The sequence below is a fragment of the Xenopus tropicalis genome, chromosome 9 (assembly GCF_000004195.4).
Source record: "Xenopus tropicalis strain Nigerian chromosome 9, UCB_Xtro_10.0, whole genome shotgun sequence".
Classification (NCBI taxonomy): domain Eukaryota; kingdom Metazoa; phylum Chordata; class Amphibia; order Anura; family Pipidae; genus Xenopus; species Xenopus tropicalis.
Genome location: NC_030685.2, coordinates 19,311,069 through 19,330,933, shown reverse-complemented (window position 1 = coordinate 19,330,933; position 19,865 = coordinate 19,311,069). Strand labels below are relative to the sequence as shown.

Here is a 19,865-nt window from a genome sequence, read left to right as displayed (position 1 = left end):
CCTTGCTGTCTCCCCCTCCCCACAAACACTCAGATTTCCCCCATCTCCGCTGGGCTGCAGTCGGCTCTGGCAGACACCAGTAGATGAACCCGGGAGCCTGTGGGTACCAGATGCTGAGGAATGGCCCAGAGTGCACTGCAGGAATGATGCCCACTCCTTGAGCATAATGAGCTGCTGGGGGTGAGTACTGCATCCAACTCATACCCACAGGGGGCTGCCATGCTTTGTAGCGGGGGGGGGGTAACTTTACTTATTGTCCCATGCAGCAGCCCCAGGGAAAATTCCTTGGGTCCCTAGATGTTGGCAGACTGCAGCTCCCAGCATGCTTGAGTATATGTTGCAGAGTGATGGAAGTTGTAGCCCAGCAAGATCTGGTGACCCATGGTTCAGACCAATTGCCAGCTCAGGGGTTCCCTTCTGATATTACTATAAAGCAGGGCTGATTTATGAAAGGGCCCCCCCCTCTTGATAAAAGTACAGACTGAAGGGTTTGCAGCAGTACAACCTGCACTAGTCTGAACCTGCAGTGATTGTCTTTAGAGCTTACCCTTTAATATTGACCCTATGTTATGTTGAATATGTGGGAATATGAGGGATTATGAAGGTGCTGGGGGGCACATGTACTAGTGGGTGTGCACAGGGGGTGGGCTTACACATACACATTAGGGCAGTGCCTTAGAATTCACTATTATTCTCTGTTTCTGCATTTTGGGCAGCGGAAATGTGTAATGTGCTGGTGCGTCACATTGCTCTCACTGGGGGAAAGGAATGGATGGGTTCTAGGAATCCGGTTTCATTATCCAGGGAAAAGTGCAACTGGAAATGAGAGAAATCAATGTGCGGTTACTGGAGTCCTAGACCAGAACCTACACTGTGCAGCCAAAGGCTCTCTTAGCAAACATGCCTTTGGGGGGCATAGGGTGCAAGCAGGGTTTGGGGTCTGTATATGTAGTTTTATGCAATGGAAGAAATCCCTCTGAGCTCCATAGATTCCCTTCCTTGTATGGCAGTGGTGGTGCAGTGTAGGGCACCGTGTATAGTAAGGCATAGTGGTAATTGTGGAATAGCATGTATAGTAAGGCATAGTGGTATCAGAGGAAAGGTAATTGGGGAGTAATGTGTATAGTAAGGCTTGGTGAATTGTGTGTATAGTAAGACATTGTGATATCAGCGGAAGGGTAATGGGGGAATAGTGTGTATAGTAAGGCATGGTGGTATCAGAGGAAGGGTAATTAGGTAATAGTGTGTATAGTAAGGCATATACACAGATAAAGGTTTATTGGGGAACAGTGTGTATAGTAAGGCATAGTGGTATCAGATAAAGGGTTATTGGGGAACAGTGTGTATAGTAAGGCATAGTGGTATCAGAGGAAGCGTAATTGGGGAACAGTGTATATAGTAAGGCATGATGAAAATTGGGGAATTGTGTGTATAGTAAGACATGGTGATATCAGAGGAAGGGCAGTTGTGGAATAGTGTGTATAGTAAGGTATGGTGATATCAGTGGAAGGGTAATCTGGGAATATTGTGTATAGTAAGGCATGGTGATATCAGAGATAGGGTAATTGGGGAATAGTGTGTATAGTAAGGCATAGTGGTATCAGATGAAGGGTAATTGGGGAACAGTGTGTATTGTAAGGGATAGTGGTATCAGAGGAAGGGTAATTGAGGAACAGTGTGTATAGTAAGGCATGGTGATATCAGAGGAAGAGTAATTAGGGAATAGTGTGTATAGTAAGGCATGATGATATCAGAGGAAGAGTAATTGGGGAACAGTGTGTATAGTAAGGTATGGTGATATCAGTGGAAGGGTAATCTGGGAATATTGTGTATAGTAAGGCATGGTGATATCAGAGATAGGGTAATTGGGGAATAGTGTGTATAGTAAGGCATAGTGGTATCAGATGAAGGGTAATTGGGGAACAGTGTGTATTCTAAGGCATGGTGAAAATTGGGGAATTGTGTGTATAGTAAGACATGGTGATATCAGAGGAAGAGTAATTAGGGAATAGTGTGTTTAGTAAGGCATGGTGATATCAGGAGGAAGGGTAATTGGGGAAGAGTGTGTATAGTAAGGCATGGTGATATCAGGAGGAAGGGTAATTGGGGAATAGTGTGTATAGTAAGGCATGGTGATATCAGGAGGAAGGGTAATTGGGGAATAGTGTGTATAGTAAGGCATGGTGATATCAGGAGGAAGGGTAATTGGGGAATAGTGTGTATAGTAAGGCATGGTGATATCAGAGGAAGAGTAATTAGGGAATAGTGTGTTTAGTAAGGCATGGTGATATCAGGAGGAAGGGTAATTGGGGAATAGTGTGTATAGTAAGGCATGGTGATATCAGAGGAAGGGTAATTGGGGAATAGTGTGTATAGTAAGGCATGGTGATATCAGGAGGAAGGGTAATTGGGGAATAGTGTGTATAGTAAGGCATGGTGATATCAGGAGGAAGGGTAATTGGGGAATAGTGTGTATAGTAAGGCATGGTGATATCAGGAGAAAGGGTAATTGGGGAATAGTGTGTATAGTAAGGCATGGTGATATCAGGAGGAAGGGTAATTGGGGAATAGTGTGTATAGTAAGGCATGGTGATATCAGAGGAAGGGTAATTGGGGAATAATGTGTATAGTAAGGCATGGTGATATCAGAGGAAGGGTAATTGGGGAATAATGTGTATAGTAAGGCATGGTGATATCAGAGGAAGGGTTATTGGGGAATAATGTGTATAGTAAGGCATGGTGATATCAGAGGAAGGGTAATTGCGTACAGAAAGAATCAGTAACTCAGGTATGTACAACATGCAGCCTTCAGATGAATGAGTTGGATGTAATTGTGGGAGATGCCAGGGGAGCTGGGTACCAGCAGATACACAGCCATTCAGTCAGTGCTGCCTTTCATCCATTTGTAAGAGGCACGGGGAGGGGGCACACGTGGGACCTGCTATAAACCTGTTATATCAAAGGATTATTATCTGCTCTCATTAACTGCTCTCTACTCCTGTGTATTGGTACAGTCTGCCCTATCCCACAGCCACCTGCTGCCCCCTCCCTGTAACCAACCTGTACTTCCCAACTGTGTGTGTATGGCTTCCCAAACATTTTACAGTCACTATAGATATATTTAGACGTATAGATGATAAATGTTAGATAGATAATAGACAGAGATAAATAGATTATACAGAGAAAAAGATAGATAAAAGATAAATAGATGAATAGATGAATAGATAGATAGATAGATAGACAGATAGATAGACAGATTAATAGACATATATGTAGACAGATATATATATATATAGCTAGATAGAGATACAGGTAGATAGAGATATAGGTAGATAGATAGGCAGATGGACGGATAGATAGATTGACAGACAGACAGACATATAGGTAGATAGATAGGTAGATAGAGATAAAGGAAGATAGAGATATAGGTATATAGAGATATAGGTAGATAGATGGATGGATAGATAGATAGATAGATAGATAGATGATAGATAGACAGGTAGATGGGTAGATAGATAGACAGACATATAGCCAGACATATATGTAGACAGATAAGTAGATAGAGATACAGGTAGATTAGATAGATGATAGATAGATAGATAGATAGATAGATAGATAGATAGATAGATGGGTAGATAGATAGAAAGACGATAGAAAGATAGATAGATAGATGATAGATAGATAGATAACAAGGCAGATGGATAGATGATGATGATGATGATGATAGATAGATAGATAACAAGGCAGATGGATAGATGATGATGATGATGATGATAGATAGATAGATAGATAGATAGATAGATAGATAACAAGGCAGATGGATAGATGGTGATGATGATGATAGATAGATAGATAGATAGATAGATAGATAGATAGATGATAGATAGATAGATGGATAGAGATAGATAGATAGATAGATAGATAGATAGATAGATAGATAGATAGATGATAGATAGATAGATAGATAGATAGATAGATAGATAGATAGATAGCAAGGCAGATGGATAGATAGACAGACAGACATATAGCCAGACATATAGGTAGACAGATAAGTAGATAGAGATACAGGTAGATTAGATAGATGATGATAGATAGATGATGATAGATAGATAGATAGATAGATGATAGATAAATAGACAGACATATAGGTATGCAGATAAGTAGATAGAGATACAGGTAGATTATATAGATAAATAGATAGATACCCTCAGCAACAAATAAGGGGTTGGGTTCCCATCTATCCTTTATTTGCTGTTTTATTGATGCTGATAGAAATCATTAATGTTTGTGGCAAATCCTGAACAGGAAAGTGCAGGGACCCTGAGAAGCCAAGCTTAAAAGGGTGGCAGTGCCATAGAGGAAAATGGGAGGGATTCAGGCTGGATATCTATGACTTACTGTATGTATCCCACCATACCCCCAATATAAGGCCTCCAGAGTGTGGGTGGAGGGTCTAGAAACCCATAGCAACCTATAAGCAGGTAGCTTTTGCTGGTGTGCTGTTTGAAAGCAAACATCCAATGGGTTACTGATCTGCAGCAAATGTTGCACCTGTTATCATCCCCCCCCCCATCCCTTCTGTATGTATCATGCTCTAGTAATTCTGCCTTTATTCTGCTTTGCCCAAATTGTGCTCCGGGGCACTTCAGCCATGGGGTTAGAGCCCTGGCACGGGCCAGACTGGGAATTCTGCAATGTTCATGCAGGAAAGTGCAATTGTCATGTCTACATTAGTGAAATCCAATGTCCCTGTGCCTCCCCCTGTTTCCATGAGTGCAGCGGCTAGAGGAATGGGGTTTGCCACCTCATGCAGCAAAAAGTCTAGAAGCCCCCTGTGTCTCTTTATAGCACTGGCGGATGCACATATATTTATAGCCGAGACTGTTACTAGGGCCGCTTTGTTGTCTTACACATTTATATGTCTAAAGGAGGCCATACACAGGCAGATTTCAACTGCCGATTCTGGTACTTAAGACCAATTCGGCAGTTTATCTGCCCATGTATGGGGACCCCCGACGGACCTACCTGACCGATATCTGGCCTAAAATGGGGCTGAGCTCGATTGCGCAGGTTTGATTTTCTGTTGGGGACGGCATTGGGTAATTCCCGGTCTTACACTATTTCTCCTTGTACATCTAAAAAAGTGCTAAGTACTTGGACCCTGACTGCAGGGATTAGAACAATAAATTTGGCTAGGAGAACGTGAACAATACATCTGACTTTGAGGATCAGGATGTTACATCTGTCTGCAGGGATCAGACCAACCAATGTGACTGCAGGTATTTGGTATTTGCAGTGATCAAAGCATTAGATCTAACTGTGGGGATTGGAACATTAGGTCTAGCTACAGAGACTGGAAATTAGATCTGACTGCAGGAATCTATTTATTAGATCAGACTGCAGGGATCAGAACCCTAGATCTGGCAGCAAGGATTAGACCAACATATCTGCCTGCAAGTATTTGAACATTAGTGGGGTTATACATTAAAAGACAATATTTGCCCAGGAGTAGTAACTCATAGCAACCAATCAGCAGGTAGAATTTACTGGTCAACTGTTTTAAAGTAATCATCTTATTGGTTGCTATGTGTTATTGCCACTGGGCAAACTTAGTGCTTTTATTACATATGGAGGGTACATCTGGCTTCAGTGGAGTAAAACATCACCGGTGATGTTGCTCATAGCAGCCAATCAGATGCGTTGCTTTGATTTTCTAACTGTTAAAATCTAATTGCTGATTGGTTGCCCTGGGCTTCACTCCACTTTTTACACAGCATGATAACTATATCCCTAGATCTGACTGAAGGAATAGGATTCCTGGATCTGACCTCAGAGATCAGAAAACAACAAATGTGACTGCAGGTATTTGAACATTAGATCTGGCTGCAGGGATCCAACTTATTTGATCTGAATGCAGGGATCCAATTTATTAGATCTGACTGCAAAGATCAGAACAACAAATGTGATTGCAGGTATTTGAACATTAGATCTGGCTGAAGGGATCCAACTTATTAGATCTGACTGCAGGGATTCTATTTATTAGATCTGACTGCAAAGATCAGAACAACAAATGTGACTGCAGGTATTTGAACATTAGATCTGACTGCAGGGATTCTATTTATTAGATCTGACTGCAGAGATCACAACAACAAATGTGATTGCAGGTATTTGAACACTAGATCTGGCTGAAGGGATTCAATTTATTAGATCTGACTACAGGGATCCAACTTATTAGATCTGACTGCAGGGATCCTATTTATTAGATCTGACTGCAGAGATCAGAACAACAAATGTGACTGCAGTTATCTGAACATTAGATCTGGCTGCAGGGATCCAACTTATAAGCATTTTACTGCCAATAGATTTGTCAGATTAGTGCCACCTAAACACTATATTTATTCTGCAGAAAGCATAACCATACCTGAGTAAACAGCCCTAGAAGTTCCCTTTGTTTGTTTAAGATAGCAGCTTCCATTTTAGCTTGGTCTCAGAAGCTTCCAGCTGCAACTTTAGCCGTTGGTAGCTCAGATCACACAATCTGATGGGAGGAGGGGTGAGTTCTTATAAAAAGGGAGGGGGGAGCAGGAGAAGGAAGTTTCTGGCCCCAGGAATGAAGGAGAGGAAGTCTGATACTGAAAAACATGTTTACAAAAAAGGAGACAAGAAATCATGTGTTTATTTTGATAGAGGACTCAGTGCAGCGTTTCTGTTAGTGCTCATTGCTGTATTTACATCGACCTTTCTGATAAAGCTTACTTAGTTTTCACCTTTCCTTCTCCTTTAAGTCTGTTATATATGCTGGAAGTTGTAGTTGAACAGGAAGCAAGAAGATAAATGTCAGACTTATGCTGTAGAACTCTAAGGGCATACAGACCTGAATCAGACTCCCAGTAAGCTACTTTTAGATTAGTTTCGAGAGGAAATGTAGAATGCGCGTGGGCTTCTCTCCCAATGCACCTCATTAAGTGCGGATAATCAATCAGGCACTCTGGCTCGGGCTCTCTTGGCACTGCTGTGTGGCACCTGTGCTCCACTTAGGCACCATCAAACATATTGCTTGGCTTTGCCTCTGTCATATTAATTCATCCCTAGCAACCTGCATTATGGTCTTTCCCCGCGCCTACAAAGGGAAACTCCACCCAAATAATTTGTAAATATAACTAATAACGAAAATAGTAGCTTCCAAGCTGTTTATATTTTCTGTGCTACTGGTTCTGACTCCTGAAACAATGGAGCAGAAGATTAACAAAGTTGGAGTAGAACTGACTTGTGTCCTGGGCCCCCCTGCAACCACAGGGTCTGCTTCCTTTGTATTTACGTCCCTGCTTGGTACAATGGAATCAGCATAAGGCTGAACTCAAGGGACTTGTATCCTGTTGCAGCCTCGGCTTCCTTGTTTCTATGCATTGTCTTAGGGATACGGATGGGCAGCTTCTGCTCTGTGTTGTGTCTTAAAGGAGAAGGAAAGGCTAGTAAAGAGTTAATCTCAAGCCGCAGGCATACCTTCATTTGTCTCAATAGTGCCCTTAAGTCTCCCCATGTTTCTCCCGTTCAGAAAATCTGAAGCCAGACAGGAAGAGAAAACGCTGAGCTGTGTAAATAAAGTTCCCATAATGCCTCACTCCTGCACCCAGACCACGTGAACATGCTCAGTTAGTTAGTCTATGGGGGAGATTTACTAATCCACGAACGGTCCGAAGGCTTTTTATCGTAATGATCGGTATTTTTGCGACTTTTTTGTCGCCGTCGCAACTTTTTTGTATGTCCCGCAACTTTTTCGGATACGTTCCGCGACTTTTTCGTCGCCGTCGCGAAAAACTCGGATTGGTTTTTCCGCCGTTTACTAGCGCTCAATACGAAAAAATTTTAAGGGCGACGAAATAGTTGCGCAAAATACGATAAAGTCGCGAGGACGACGAAAAAGTCGCGTCAAATACGAAAAATCGTGACGGCGACAAAAAAGTCGCAAAATTTTAGTTTCCAATACGATTTTTTCCCTTTCAGGATTCGGATTCGTGGATTAGTAAATCTGCCTCTATGAGTCAGCTTCTTGCTGATTGGCTTAGATTCACATTCCTAGGGGGGAGTGTGTTCTTAGCATTCTTGAGGGAGGGGGGAGCAGGAAAGAGCAGAGAGCAGAAAGCTGCGTGTCTGTGGCACAGGAATTACAGACACAAGAAATCTTTTCACAGAGAAGTCAGTGCAGCGTTTCTGTGAGTGCTTATGGCTGTAGTTACATAGACCTTTCTGATAAAGCTTACTTAGTTTTTATCTTTCTTTCTCCTTTAAGCTTTGCTGCTGTATAATGGCTAGGTCTCCACTAGAGTTGCCACCATTTTCTGTGACCAATACCGGCCTTTGGGTTGGGGGATGGGCTGTCACTCAGGTGTGGGGCTATGTTATACGGGGGTAAAATTGCTGGTGAAATTGTAATACCGGTGCTGGTGATTTACATGCTAGGCCAGTCAAATACAGGCCAGACGGCAACCCTAGTCTCTACTGCTGCAGTCCTGGGCTTGCCCAGCTATGTTCTGCTCTTTGAGGGGTACCAGGGCAGGTTTGGACTTGGATTTAAAATAAACCCTGGCCCAAACAGCCCCCCACAGGCCCACCAAATAGTGACTGTCTATGGCAACTTTCAGCAGTTCCTCTGGCATTTGCCAGAACCCACAGATCCACAGTCCGGCCCTGCACCAGAGTCATTACTTAAATAGGCAGATGTATGTAGGCAGACTATGTAGCGGCTATGGACCACAATGATGCCAGAATTCTGGGGAAAAAAACATGGTGTTTGCTCTTGAAATCGGACTAGCCACAGCTGGGCTGGGTGCACTGTCTGGCCACTAGGTGGCGCTGCCATTGTTTTTAGTTGGTACTGAACAGTAGGTTGTGCTGTGCAACTTTCCAATGTATATTAATGTTCCATTAAATATTTTGTGTAAATGAAATTGCTATAGAAGTCAGTGTTTGTTTTTTGATATTTATGCACAGCTGGTTCTGACCAGTGAAACAATGCTGCTGTAGCGCGCACCCCTGGGCCAGTCATGTTCTGTGACTGACAGTCCTGTAGAGAAGGAGAATGGCCAAAGTGTGTGAGGGATTGTCAGAAATGCAGCCTGGGTGGGAGGAGAGCTGACTGTGTGTGTAGTCAGGACCAGCAGTGTAGGGACAGACAGATACTGCTTCGATAGCAATTAAATATAAGCATGACTTTACACTTACTAAAAAACTGTACTGTACTGTATATTGAAAAGTTGCTTAAAATTACATGTTATTTCATCATTGTTATAGATAGATTACTGTTATGCTCCTGCTCTGGCGCCTTGGGATATATTGTAATATAAAAGTGTAATAGACACATTTATCTTCATTAGGAGCCAGTGTGTGTAGGTGTATGGATACTATATAAATATTCATATAAAGTCAGTTGTTTATACAGTATATATATAGGTATATAAATATATATATTGCTTCTTACATACAAGCTATTACATTAAAGTGGAACACTGTTTATTTGCCTAATAAAAGAAAATGTAATTCTTAACAACTTTCAAAAATGCCCGTAAATGTCATTGCAGTTAAAAGCAGCATTTGTTTATCCCTCTCTGTTTCTGACTCTGGAAACAATGTAACAGAAGCCAGTTCTCCCCCAGGTGTCTTTTATCAGCTGGATTCTGCTTCATTGTTTCAAGAGTCAGAACACACAGTGACGGGTATACAGATGCTGCTTTCCAAAGCAATTATGTTTGACAAATAACTTTAACACCATTACACATTTCAAATTTAAGTGCATTGAAAAATACATTTGGTTTCACCATGCAAAAACCCACATTTTTGGGTGGGGAAGCCCTTTGGATATTGAAGCTGTACCCTTCTGAGGACAAGGTATGGCTTTACTTTGCAGGGGTTAAGCTCTCAGTACAGTAATACCTCTGGCAGCTTATTGCATGTGTTTCCTAGGGGAGGTGTGTGTGGGTGGATTGATCTGTTTTTTGTTGTTGTTGGTTTTTTTTTTTTTTGCTGTGGAAGTATTTAACCCCTGTTATTCCAGGCAGCCTGAAGAAATGGATCTGCACTGCACATATACAGTATATATATATATTTCTATTTCTATTTGCAGAAATATAGGGCAAGTTTTCACCGCAAGGTGATGTGTTTGTTATTTCTCATTAACACCCTGTGTCTGAACTTGTTCATCAGCTGCATCTGCTAAACACAAAGTGCTGGTATCTCCCAACCCCTGGGGTGGGGGACGGGTAGGTGGGTTCATCTCTGACTCTCCTCTATCAAGAAAAGATGCATGGGTTTCATTTTGGCTGCTGCATAATCTATCACGGACCTAACGGCGTATCCATAAATCTGTGTTATTTGAGAGCACATGGAGAGAATAGCACTTCAGGGTGTGTATTAGCACTGATTCATCTGAAATTACTGTCTGTGTGATGACTCAGCCCCTGGATAAAAAAGTTGTTTTATTGACTTAGACAAAGCCGCGCACATTGTTCTTCAGCAATGGATAAATACATAAATCTATTACAGTTCTGGCCCAGATCTCAATGGCTTTAGATTAGAAAAACTTGGAGAGTGTGGAGAGTACTGCACTAAATGCTTGAACCCCATTTCAAAATTTTGCATGGCTTGTTCCTGTAAGGGCCTACATGACTCTTATAGGGTTTGTAGTCAGGACCAAGGAGGAAGCTTGAGTTTAGTTAAATAGTCCAAAACGCTGTATCCAAAGGGTTAAGTAGTCTCAGGGTTGTATTCCAGGCACAGGTTGGTTCAGGCAGCAAAACAGCAGGGTCGGAAACAAGCCAAAGGGTCAGGAATGCAGTCAGAACTAGCAATTTAAAGAACACCCAGGAGTTTGCAAGAAGATCCTATATTCAGGCATTGAACCCGATCCTTAGCATCTAGAATTTTCATCTAGAATTTTTGCAACAGACATGATAATGTCAAATGATGGCGGTGCATCATTAATGCGGTGCGTCAGCGCAGTTACATTGTGGTCCAGGGTTGGACTGGGCCGCCTGGGCACCAGGAAAAAACCTAGTTAGAATGTTGACCCTATATAGATAGGTTAGAATGTAGACCCTATATAGATAGGGTAGAATGTAGACCCTATATATATAGGGTAGAATGTAGACCCTATATAGACAGGGTAGAATGTAGACCCTATATTGATAGGTCAGAATGTAGACCCTATATAGATAGGGTAGAATGTAGACCCTATATAGATAGGGTAGAATGTAGACCCTATATAGATAGGGTGGAATGTAGACCCTATATAGATAGGGTGGAATGTAGACCCCATATAGATAGGGTAGAATGTAGACCCTATATAGATAGGGTAGAATGTAGACCCTATATAGATAGGGTAGAATGTAGACCCTATATAGATAGGGTGGAATGTAGACCCCATATAGATAGGGTAGAATGTAGACCCTATATAGATAGGGTGGAATGTAGACCCCATATAGATAGGGTGGAATGTAGACCCCATATAGATAGGGTGGAATGTAGACCATTGATGTGACAATTCAAATGAGTTGCCCCCATTTCACAAGTCCAAATTTGAAACAGAAATACTTCAGAGAAATTCACATTCAAGGTAAAATTTGTTGACAACAGGAATGCCCATTTTTAACCCCTAATGGAGTCTTCATTGGGGTGAAGAATTACAGAATCCTTCTTTTGTTCTTTCTCCCTGAAGAAGACCTCATCTGGGATGTGAAACACATGGTAAGTTTATCTTTTATGTCCCTGATCCAGCTCCATTTGGGGTTGAAATGCGTTGGGAATTTTTGATAGTACTCTTTTGTTTTCTTCTTTGTCCCTAAAAAGGAATCCATATGGGGTTGTTGTTTATCCCTGAGCAAAAATCCATTTGGGGTTGAATTTTCGACAGTACTTTTTTGTTTTGTTCTTCGTCCCTGAGGAAGACTCCACCTGGTGTTTATGGAGATTTTATCTTTTGTTGTTTATCCCTGAGCAAAATTCCAGTTGGGGATTTTTTGATGCTAGTTTTGTGTTTTGTTCTTTGTGCTTAAAAAGAAACCCATGTGGGGTTAAATACAGTAGGGATTTTTGATGTAAATGTATCTTTTGTTGTGTCCCTAGATATGACATCATCTTTTATGTCAATTTTATTTTTTTTCTTATTTAATTCTGATGAAGATCTGTGATTGGGTATTTTTATATGGTAATTGTATCTTGTTTGTCCCTGATCAAGACCCCATTTAAGGTTGAAATGCAAGAATCTTTGATGGTAATTTTTGATCTTTATCCCATCTAGGGTTGAAACAGATTAGTTATTTTTGATGGTAATTTTATCTTGGGTTATTGGTCTACACATTTAGGTTGAAATGCGTTGGGACTTGTTGACGTTAATTTTGTGTTTTGTTCTTTATCCCTCTTAAAAATCCAATTAGGCTGAAATGTGTTGCAAATATTTGACGTTAGTTTTGTGTTTTGTTCTTTTCCCCTGTTAAAGATCCAATCTGCGGTTGAAACACATTAGTTATTTTTTATGTTAATTGTATCTTGTGGTTAGGGTTATTTGGGGTTGAAACTTGTTGAAACGCATTGGACATTTTGGATGGCAATTTTTACAATTCTACTGTAAAATACCCCATTTTTGCAGCACTTGTTGTGTTACATTACTTTTCTACTTCTTTTATCTTACTGATTTATGTAGGCAATATTTTTTTCTCATTACTGTTGTCATAGTGATAATCCCTAATATATATTATGTGTTGTGAAATGAGTGTCTGTCTATTGAAAGTTTACTTTCTGTCTACTTTCTTATAGCTACTGAATATTGTGATGTCTGTGGTGTGCTTCTGTACGACCATTTCTTTGTATTTCCATCCATAAAGGACCTCTATATCTTCAGGTTTAATTTTTCATTTGTATTTTCTCTTGTGCTTCCTATGAAGGTGTTACTGGAGCAGGGACTGGGGGGTGCAGGACCCTGCAGGTGCCCCCCCCCGGTCACGTCCCCTAACCCCCCTCCCGCAGGGTCCCCCCTAACCCCCCGCATGGGCCCCCACCTGACTTCCTCCCTTGAGCATGCTTACATTTAATGCATCAGGGGAGGAACAGTCGGGCAGGGGGACCACCGGCAAGGGTCAGACTGGGCCACCGAGGCCCTCTAGGGCTGGGGCCCACCGGGATTTCCAGTTCAGTCCGACCCTGTACTGGAGGCTATTCCTCTTGTTGTGTTAGAGTCTGCCCAGACATCCTATCACCTCCTATAGATCCATGTTGTGTTATTATCCATTAATAGTGATGAGCGAATCTGTCACTTTTCACTTCACATTTGTGAAATGGCAAAAAATTTGCAAAACATGGATGTCGCGTGACCATTTAGCCATGTGTGACTTTTTCTGATGCAACTGCACCAATTTTGACACAACCGTGCCTATTTTGACACGACTGCGACGAATTTCATCGCAGCAAATTTTGCAGAAGTTTGGCAAAACAATTCTCCAATGGTGAAATGCAGAAATCCGCTGCGAATCCATGCCCAGCGAAAAAATTTGCTATCCATTAAAATGAATGGGTAAGAAGATAGGATTGGGTGTGGCACAGGGCACTTGGTCTGATATTACAAATAGGCCTTAAATTGTGGGTGTGCAGGAGCCCTTAAATATATTAACATGACCCTTGGCTAATTCACCTTTGGCCAACCTAAATCAGCCCAAAATCTCACTGTCGATAAGGAATCCACTAAGGCCCACCTTTGTTGTCATCACCCTGCCCCCTTTCAAGGCTCAACCAGGCCAGTAACTATCTACCACAAAGGTGGCACCCTTGTTGGTAACATAATGGTAGCAGGAATTGGGGGGGATTTGGAGTGTGACTGGGCAGATCAGGGAAAGCTTGCTGTGAAGGAGGTGAACTGGACTTGATACATTTTCCATATCCACCTTTTCCCATGTTTACCTGCTAAGTCCAGAAATGTTAACTCCCCCATATTTTTAAGGAGTCACCTTGATTTAGCCCCTCCTGACCCGGTCACCTGCAGTAGCATGTCTGTCATCTGTTGTCAGTAATTTGCACCCAAAATGTACCCACTGCAAAGCAGTAGATCTCTTCAGATCCAAGTTGGCATCTCTGTAGGCTGGGGAAATACCAGCTATAATTTGTGTACTTGACCTGTGCCTGTGCCTTTAAATAGACATGGGATTCCTTTGTGACGTCTAATGATATTATGTAGTACAACAGAGGGTACATATCCCCTAGATAAATGGCTGCTTCCACATTATACATGACCCAGTTGTTACAGCCCTGTATAGAGAAAACCCAGACTGTTCTACTTTACGTCACTAATAAAAAGCAAAGCGGTGAATGCTCATACTCTATAATACTGGGCATGCTGAAATAATTGAATAAATTAGCCCTTGACACTTGTTAAGCTCCTGGAGATGCTTGTTCACATCTTGTGGCTGAGGGTTTTCCTGAGGAGTTTCCAATATCTCTGTATTTCTTGAGACACCAATGTATCCAGTCCATTCAGTAAAGCTAATTGAGGGAAGGTGGACCTATACAAGCATGGAAAGCCTCTACCATTTAGTTATAACCAGCCCAGTGGTCCCTGTGTAAACACCACCAGAGCCCATTAGAGAGATGGTACAATGACACCACTGCTATAAAACATGCATTGCTGTACGCCCCCCAATGGCAGCCCTGAATAAAGATTTCATTGCGGCCTCTACCCTGATAGTTGTTTCCATAGCACTGTAGTCAGGTGACGTAGGCACCATCGATTTCTTTCCATTTCCAGCTAAATTCCCTTTAACACAAAGCCCTGTTCAGATTCCCAAATGTGACCTTGTATGTTATCCTGTACGTGGCCCCGAGGGAGTCTCCCATTACAGGATCTCCTTGCAACCTATCTGTGCACTCCGTCCCCCCCAGGCAGGAGCACACACAAGCTATTCCACTCATACGCTTACCGGAGGAACTCTGGAGAGAAAAATACCCCCAAGAAACCAGAACATCACAAGTCTGTTTGTCTAATTAAGCATTTAACAAAGCAGCAAGGAAAATTCAAATGAACCCATCTGTATGCAAAGCCCATTGTGAAAATTATTCTGTGAAAGAACGTGGCAGACATGAATGCAGTGGGCATCAATTACACAAATTTTACCAGTTTTTTTCAGCCTGGGCGAGCATTTGAATCTATTATATGTTAACTCCATAAAAGTTGACTTGCATATTTATGTAGTTTTTTTTTTTAGAATTGTAGGGATTTAAGTAGGGGTTAAGTTCTGACCAGGGCATATATTCTGAAATTGAGTCTTCTTCTTGTGATTGGGTAGGTTTCCTCTGGGAGCTTGAGTTTCCTTTTACTATTACCTCCCATTGACGTATAATGAAACAAGGTCTAGTGTGTGTTTGTATACACACAACGGCACCAGCAGGGCCCAGGAGCATAAAACTATATGGAAGGACAAATCACCCCTTGACCAAAAGTGCATGTAATTGTGCATGGACCTAAAATGTTTGCCTATCCAATCCATATGTGATTGATGGCATGTTCAAACCATGTGAACTCATCGACGAACATTGGATCAGCTACCATGACTTGGGTGTCCAAGTAAAAATCCACTATTTGATGATCTGGATAAACCAGTGGATAATTTTGAGCATGGCCAACATTGGGCCAATGATGAACGTTGGATTAGACTAGGGTTCCCCAACCTTTTTTTACTCATGAGCAACATTTAGATATAAAAAACTTTGGGGAGCAACACAAGCATGAAAAAAGTTCCTAGGGGGTGCCCAAAAAGGGCTGTGATTGGTTATTTGGTAGCCCAATGTTGACTGGCGGCCTATTGGAGGCTCTGTTTGGCAGTATACATGGTTTTATGCCTCCAAAATTTGCCTCCAAGCCAGAAATTCAAAAATGGGCACCTGCTTTGAGGCTACTGGGAGCAACAACCAAGAGGATGGTGAGCAACATGTTGCTCCTGAGCCACTGGTTGGGGATCACTGGATTAGACCATGACTTGGGTGTCCAAATAAAAATCCACCAGTTAATGACCTGGCTAAAAAAGTGGATCATTATGGGCAATGTAAAGTAGGCAGTTGATGGTCATTGCTGTCTAGCCTTTCATTAGTGCAATACCCATCTACAAAGGGTTAAATGCAACAGGAAGGTGGGTTCTTGCTGCATTTGACTGTCTACATATCTCCCTGTGATTCAGCTATGAGAGCAACACAGATACTCAGCCTGATTGTGTCTGCCATATCTCAGATCTGGGACGCTGTCCAGGTTTCATTTTTCGCTGCTATAATCTCCCCAGAGGAGCTGACTTAGAAACAGAATTGAGGTCAGGCTGGAGAGCTTGTTATTTTGGGTAAGAAGTTGTTTTTTTCTCAGTTCATCATCATTTTTATTCCCCCATTAGAGAATTAAGACTCTTATCTTTAGCCATCATTTGTCTCTGTGGATTATTTACTAAGGTTGGCTGAGTGCTGCTTGAGTGGCTAAAAGATGTACTTACCAGCTACCTACTTGTACCTAACCTAGAAAAGTCTCCTCTTAATCCACAGGATAAAACTTACTTATGGGCCACTTTTATGGGTTTAGTCCACAAAGTAAGTGTTCTACAATCTGGCTAACTCCGTGGGCATTATATTCAGGCCAATGTGGCAGCATTTCATGCCTATATATTAGGTATTTTAATTCAGGGTGTTGCTTTAAAGAACCAGAGTTGGTCAAGAAGTTGTAACTTGTACCAAAGGCAAAAACTGCTTTGAGAGGCCACCTCAGATTCTTTGGCATCAAGTCAAGGTAACTGGAGGCCAGGATAAACCCTGTTTTCACAGGCTAACCACAAGTCTTTGTCTACCGGCTGAGCCAGGGCAAAACCTGTTTTGAGAGGCCACCTCCAAGTTGGTCAACAGGCTGAGTTTACTGTACAGAGGGCAAAACCTATTTTGAGAGACCACCTCCAAGTCTTGGTCAGCAAGTTGGCATAACTGAAACCAAGGGAAAAACCCATTTTGAAAGGCCAACTCCAAAGGGCTGCAAATGCAGTTGCTGTTCTGGCAATTTCACTGCAGTCAGTTCTGTGTAAAACCACTATCATTAAAGGTACTTTGCAACAAAATTCACTCCTTGCACTTCTATATAATTGTGCTTAGTGTCCCTCAGTCCTTCCTGCCTTCTGTTCCAAGTCGAGTGCTGCTGCACCTATTGATATAGGGCAGGGGATCCTCAACATTTCCTACTCGTGAGCCACAGTCAATTGTAAAAAGACTTGGAGAGCAACACCAGCACCATAAAAGTTCATGGAGGTGCCAAATAAGAAAATCTATCAAAAGAAACACAGGATTTATTTTTTTCTTTTGTGTACACATGTTCTTTGGTATCAGATTTCCTTCTCTCAGAAAAATCCTTCAGGGCATGGCACGAGTTTGCTCAGTTTGTTTCTCTCTCCCCCTCCCTTTCATGTTCTCCCCTCCCATTTCTGCTCTCTCCCCCTCCCTTCTCTGCTCCTTCCCCTCTCTGCTGTAATCTGTGCTACCAGCAGCACAGAAGTTACTGAGGCCAAGCTTAAATGGCAGCTGCTATTTTAAACATATTCAGAGAGCTTCTATAGCTGTTAACTCAGGTATGGTCAAGCTTTCTACAGAATAATTATAGCGTTCTAGCTTGCACTATTGTGGCTAAGTACGTAAGCTTCCTGCCCACCCCTTAAAAATTACAGCTAAGGGTCCCTTTAAACGTGATCTCATTGCCTGAAAAACTTGTATCATTTGTCACAGCTGATTCATGTGTGGCTGCCGCGTAGGAGATGGGTTAATAAAAAACTCCCTGTCTCCACTTCCCACCCTTGTATTTAAATTAGCGAGCTGAGATCCTCTGGGTATTCACCAAGATTGAGGTTTCAGAGCCAGCTCATTAACGGCGCTTTCTCGTGAGGGTTTTCATGAAAAAAAAAAAAAGAATGAAGGGAGGTTGGGCCGGTGGTACACGGGATAGATAGGAGATGAGCTCTGTGGAGGTATTGAGGCTTCCGCACCACGGGCAGCTGCTCGGAGAAGGCAGAAGAGAAAGCAAGACAAGGACAAGCATGATCATCTGATAACGTTCACATTATCTTGACATTTAGTGACAGCTTTTTTCTCTTTGACTTTGCTGAGGACTTTAAATGCCAACGCGTACCTGCAGCCTCCTTGACTAGCTCTAGATAAGAGAGAAAAACATGGGGAAGCACCATGGCTTAGCCAAGCATTTCAGGTAGGCTGCACTTTATTTAGTAACAATTAATCATTGAGATGGGAAGAGTCTTTTCTACCTCTATAAAATGCAATGTGTCGGTTGGTCTGAACAGGTGGGCAACTGGGTAGGGTGGAGATCTTCCAACCCTCATAAAACTCAATGCCCTTTATACCAGCCCTACATTTTTTATGAGTTTGATGTTGACGGAGACACTATCTGCTTGGGGCTGTATGTTTCTCTGTCTTTTCCTGGGATTCCTCTGGGTGCTCCCATTTCTTCTCACAGTATAAAAAAAATATTGATAGGTTAATTAATAGGTTAATTGACTCCTGGTGAAGCTAAACCTGCTGCATGTACCTGTCATGGGGTAATTAGATACTGAGCTTGATCGGACAGGAACCGACGGTATGGCTGAACATTCTCCAAATAGTGCTGTGTAGTAGAGGGTAATAAAGGGTAATAACTGAGGACATTCTTATGTGCTAGCACTAGTTAAGGTCTATGTTATTAATACATGAAATCCTTCTTAGGCTTAACAATGGAGACTTAATGTGTGATTCCAGAAAGTTTATTAGGGTATAAGGTTAGGAGACCTTTCTCCTTGTAGATTGTAAGCTCTTTTGGGCAGGGCCCTCTTCACCTCTTGTATCGGTTATTGATTGCTTTATATGTTACTCTGTATGTCCAATGTATGAAACCCACTTATTGTACAGCGCTATGGAATATGTTGGTGCTTTATAAATAAATGTTAATAATAATAAAGTATGCAATTCTGGTCCCATAGTATCTCAGGGTTGGTGGCCATGTCTCTTAAAGGAACAGTAACACCAAAATATGAAAGTGTTTTAAAGTAATTGAAATATAATGTACTGTGGCCCTGCACTGGTAAAACTGGGGTGTTTGCCTCAGGAACACTACTATAGTTTATATAAATAAGCTGCTGTGTAGCCATGGGGGCAGCCATTCAAGCTGGAAAAAAGGAGAAAAGGCACAGGTTACATAGCAGATAACAGATAAGACACCATTGTATTCTACAGGGTTTATCTGCTAGAATTATTATTTATTAGCTGCTGTATAACCTGTGCCTTTTCTTCTTTTGAATGGCTGCCCCCATGGCTACACGGCAGGGTTTATATAAACTCTAGTAATGTTTCTGAAGCAAACACAAAACATTTACCAGTGCAGGGCAGCAGTACATTATAGTTTAATTTCTTTGAAATATATAAAATTTTTGGTGTTACTGTTCCTTTAAGTCATAGTAACTTTAGAGTAGAGGTTCCCAAACTGTTCAGCTGACCCCGCTGGGGGTGGATGAGATAGCAGTAGATGGGGAAAAGCTTGTTGGCTGGTTAGTGTGAAATTTGGTGTAAATGCTTGCTTACTCTACATCAGGGCTCCCCAACCTTTCTTACTCGTGAGCCATAGTCAAATATAAAAAGACTTGGAGAGCAACATAAGTATCATAAAAGTTCATGGAGGAGCCAAATAAGGTTTTTTTAAGAAATGCCACAGATACACAGGGACCCAAAAGTGGCATGAACAAAGGTGGCCCCAAGTTCATTCCCAAGGAACTTATAAAATGCCAGAGTGAAGATGTTCATGCTGAACATAGATGGTAAAAGAAGATGTT

General features: G+C 41.9%; 1 protein-coding gene across 3 annotated transcripts in view; it reads left to right on the top strand.

Annotated features, from left to right (window-relative positions):
- Positions 1-19,865, top strand: part of grid2ip (glutamate receptor, ionotropic, delta 2 (Grid2) interacting protein) — a 48,354-nt gene that overhangs the window by 7,646 nt on the left and 20,843 nt on the right. The window contains exon 1 of one of the 3 annotated variants that reach the window (XM_018097612.2): positions 1-180. The exons of 1 other annotated variant lie outside the window; for it this stretch is intronic. In XM_018097612.2, coding sequence (XP_017953101.2) covers positions 167-180 — 14 coding nt within the window. In that variant the 5' untranslated portion in view covers positions 1-166. Of the gene's footprint in view, positions 181-17,918; positions 18,254-19,865 lie in introns of those variants that run through there. One more of the 3 variants, XM_031893509.1, reaches the window with a different exon arrangement.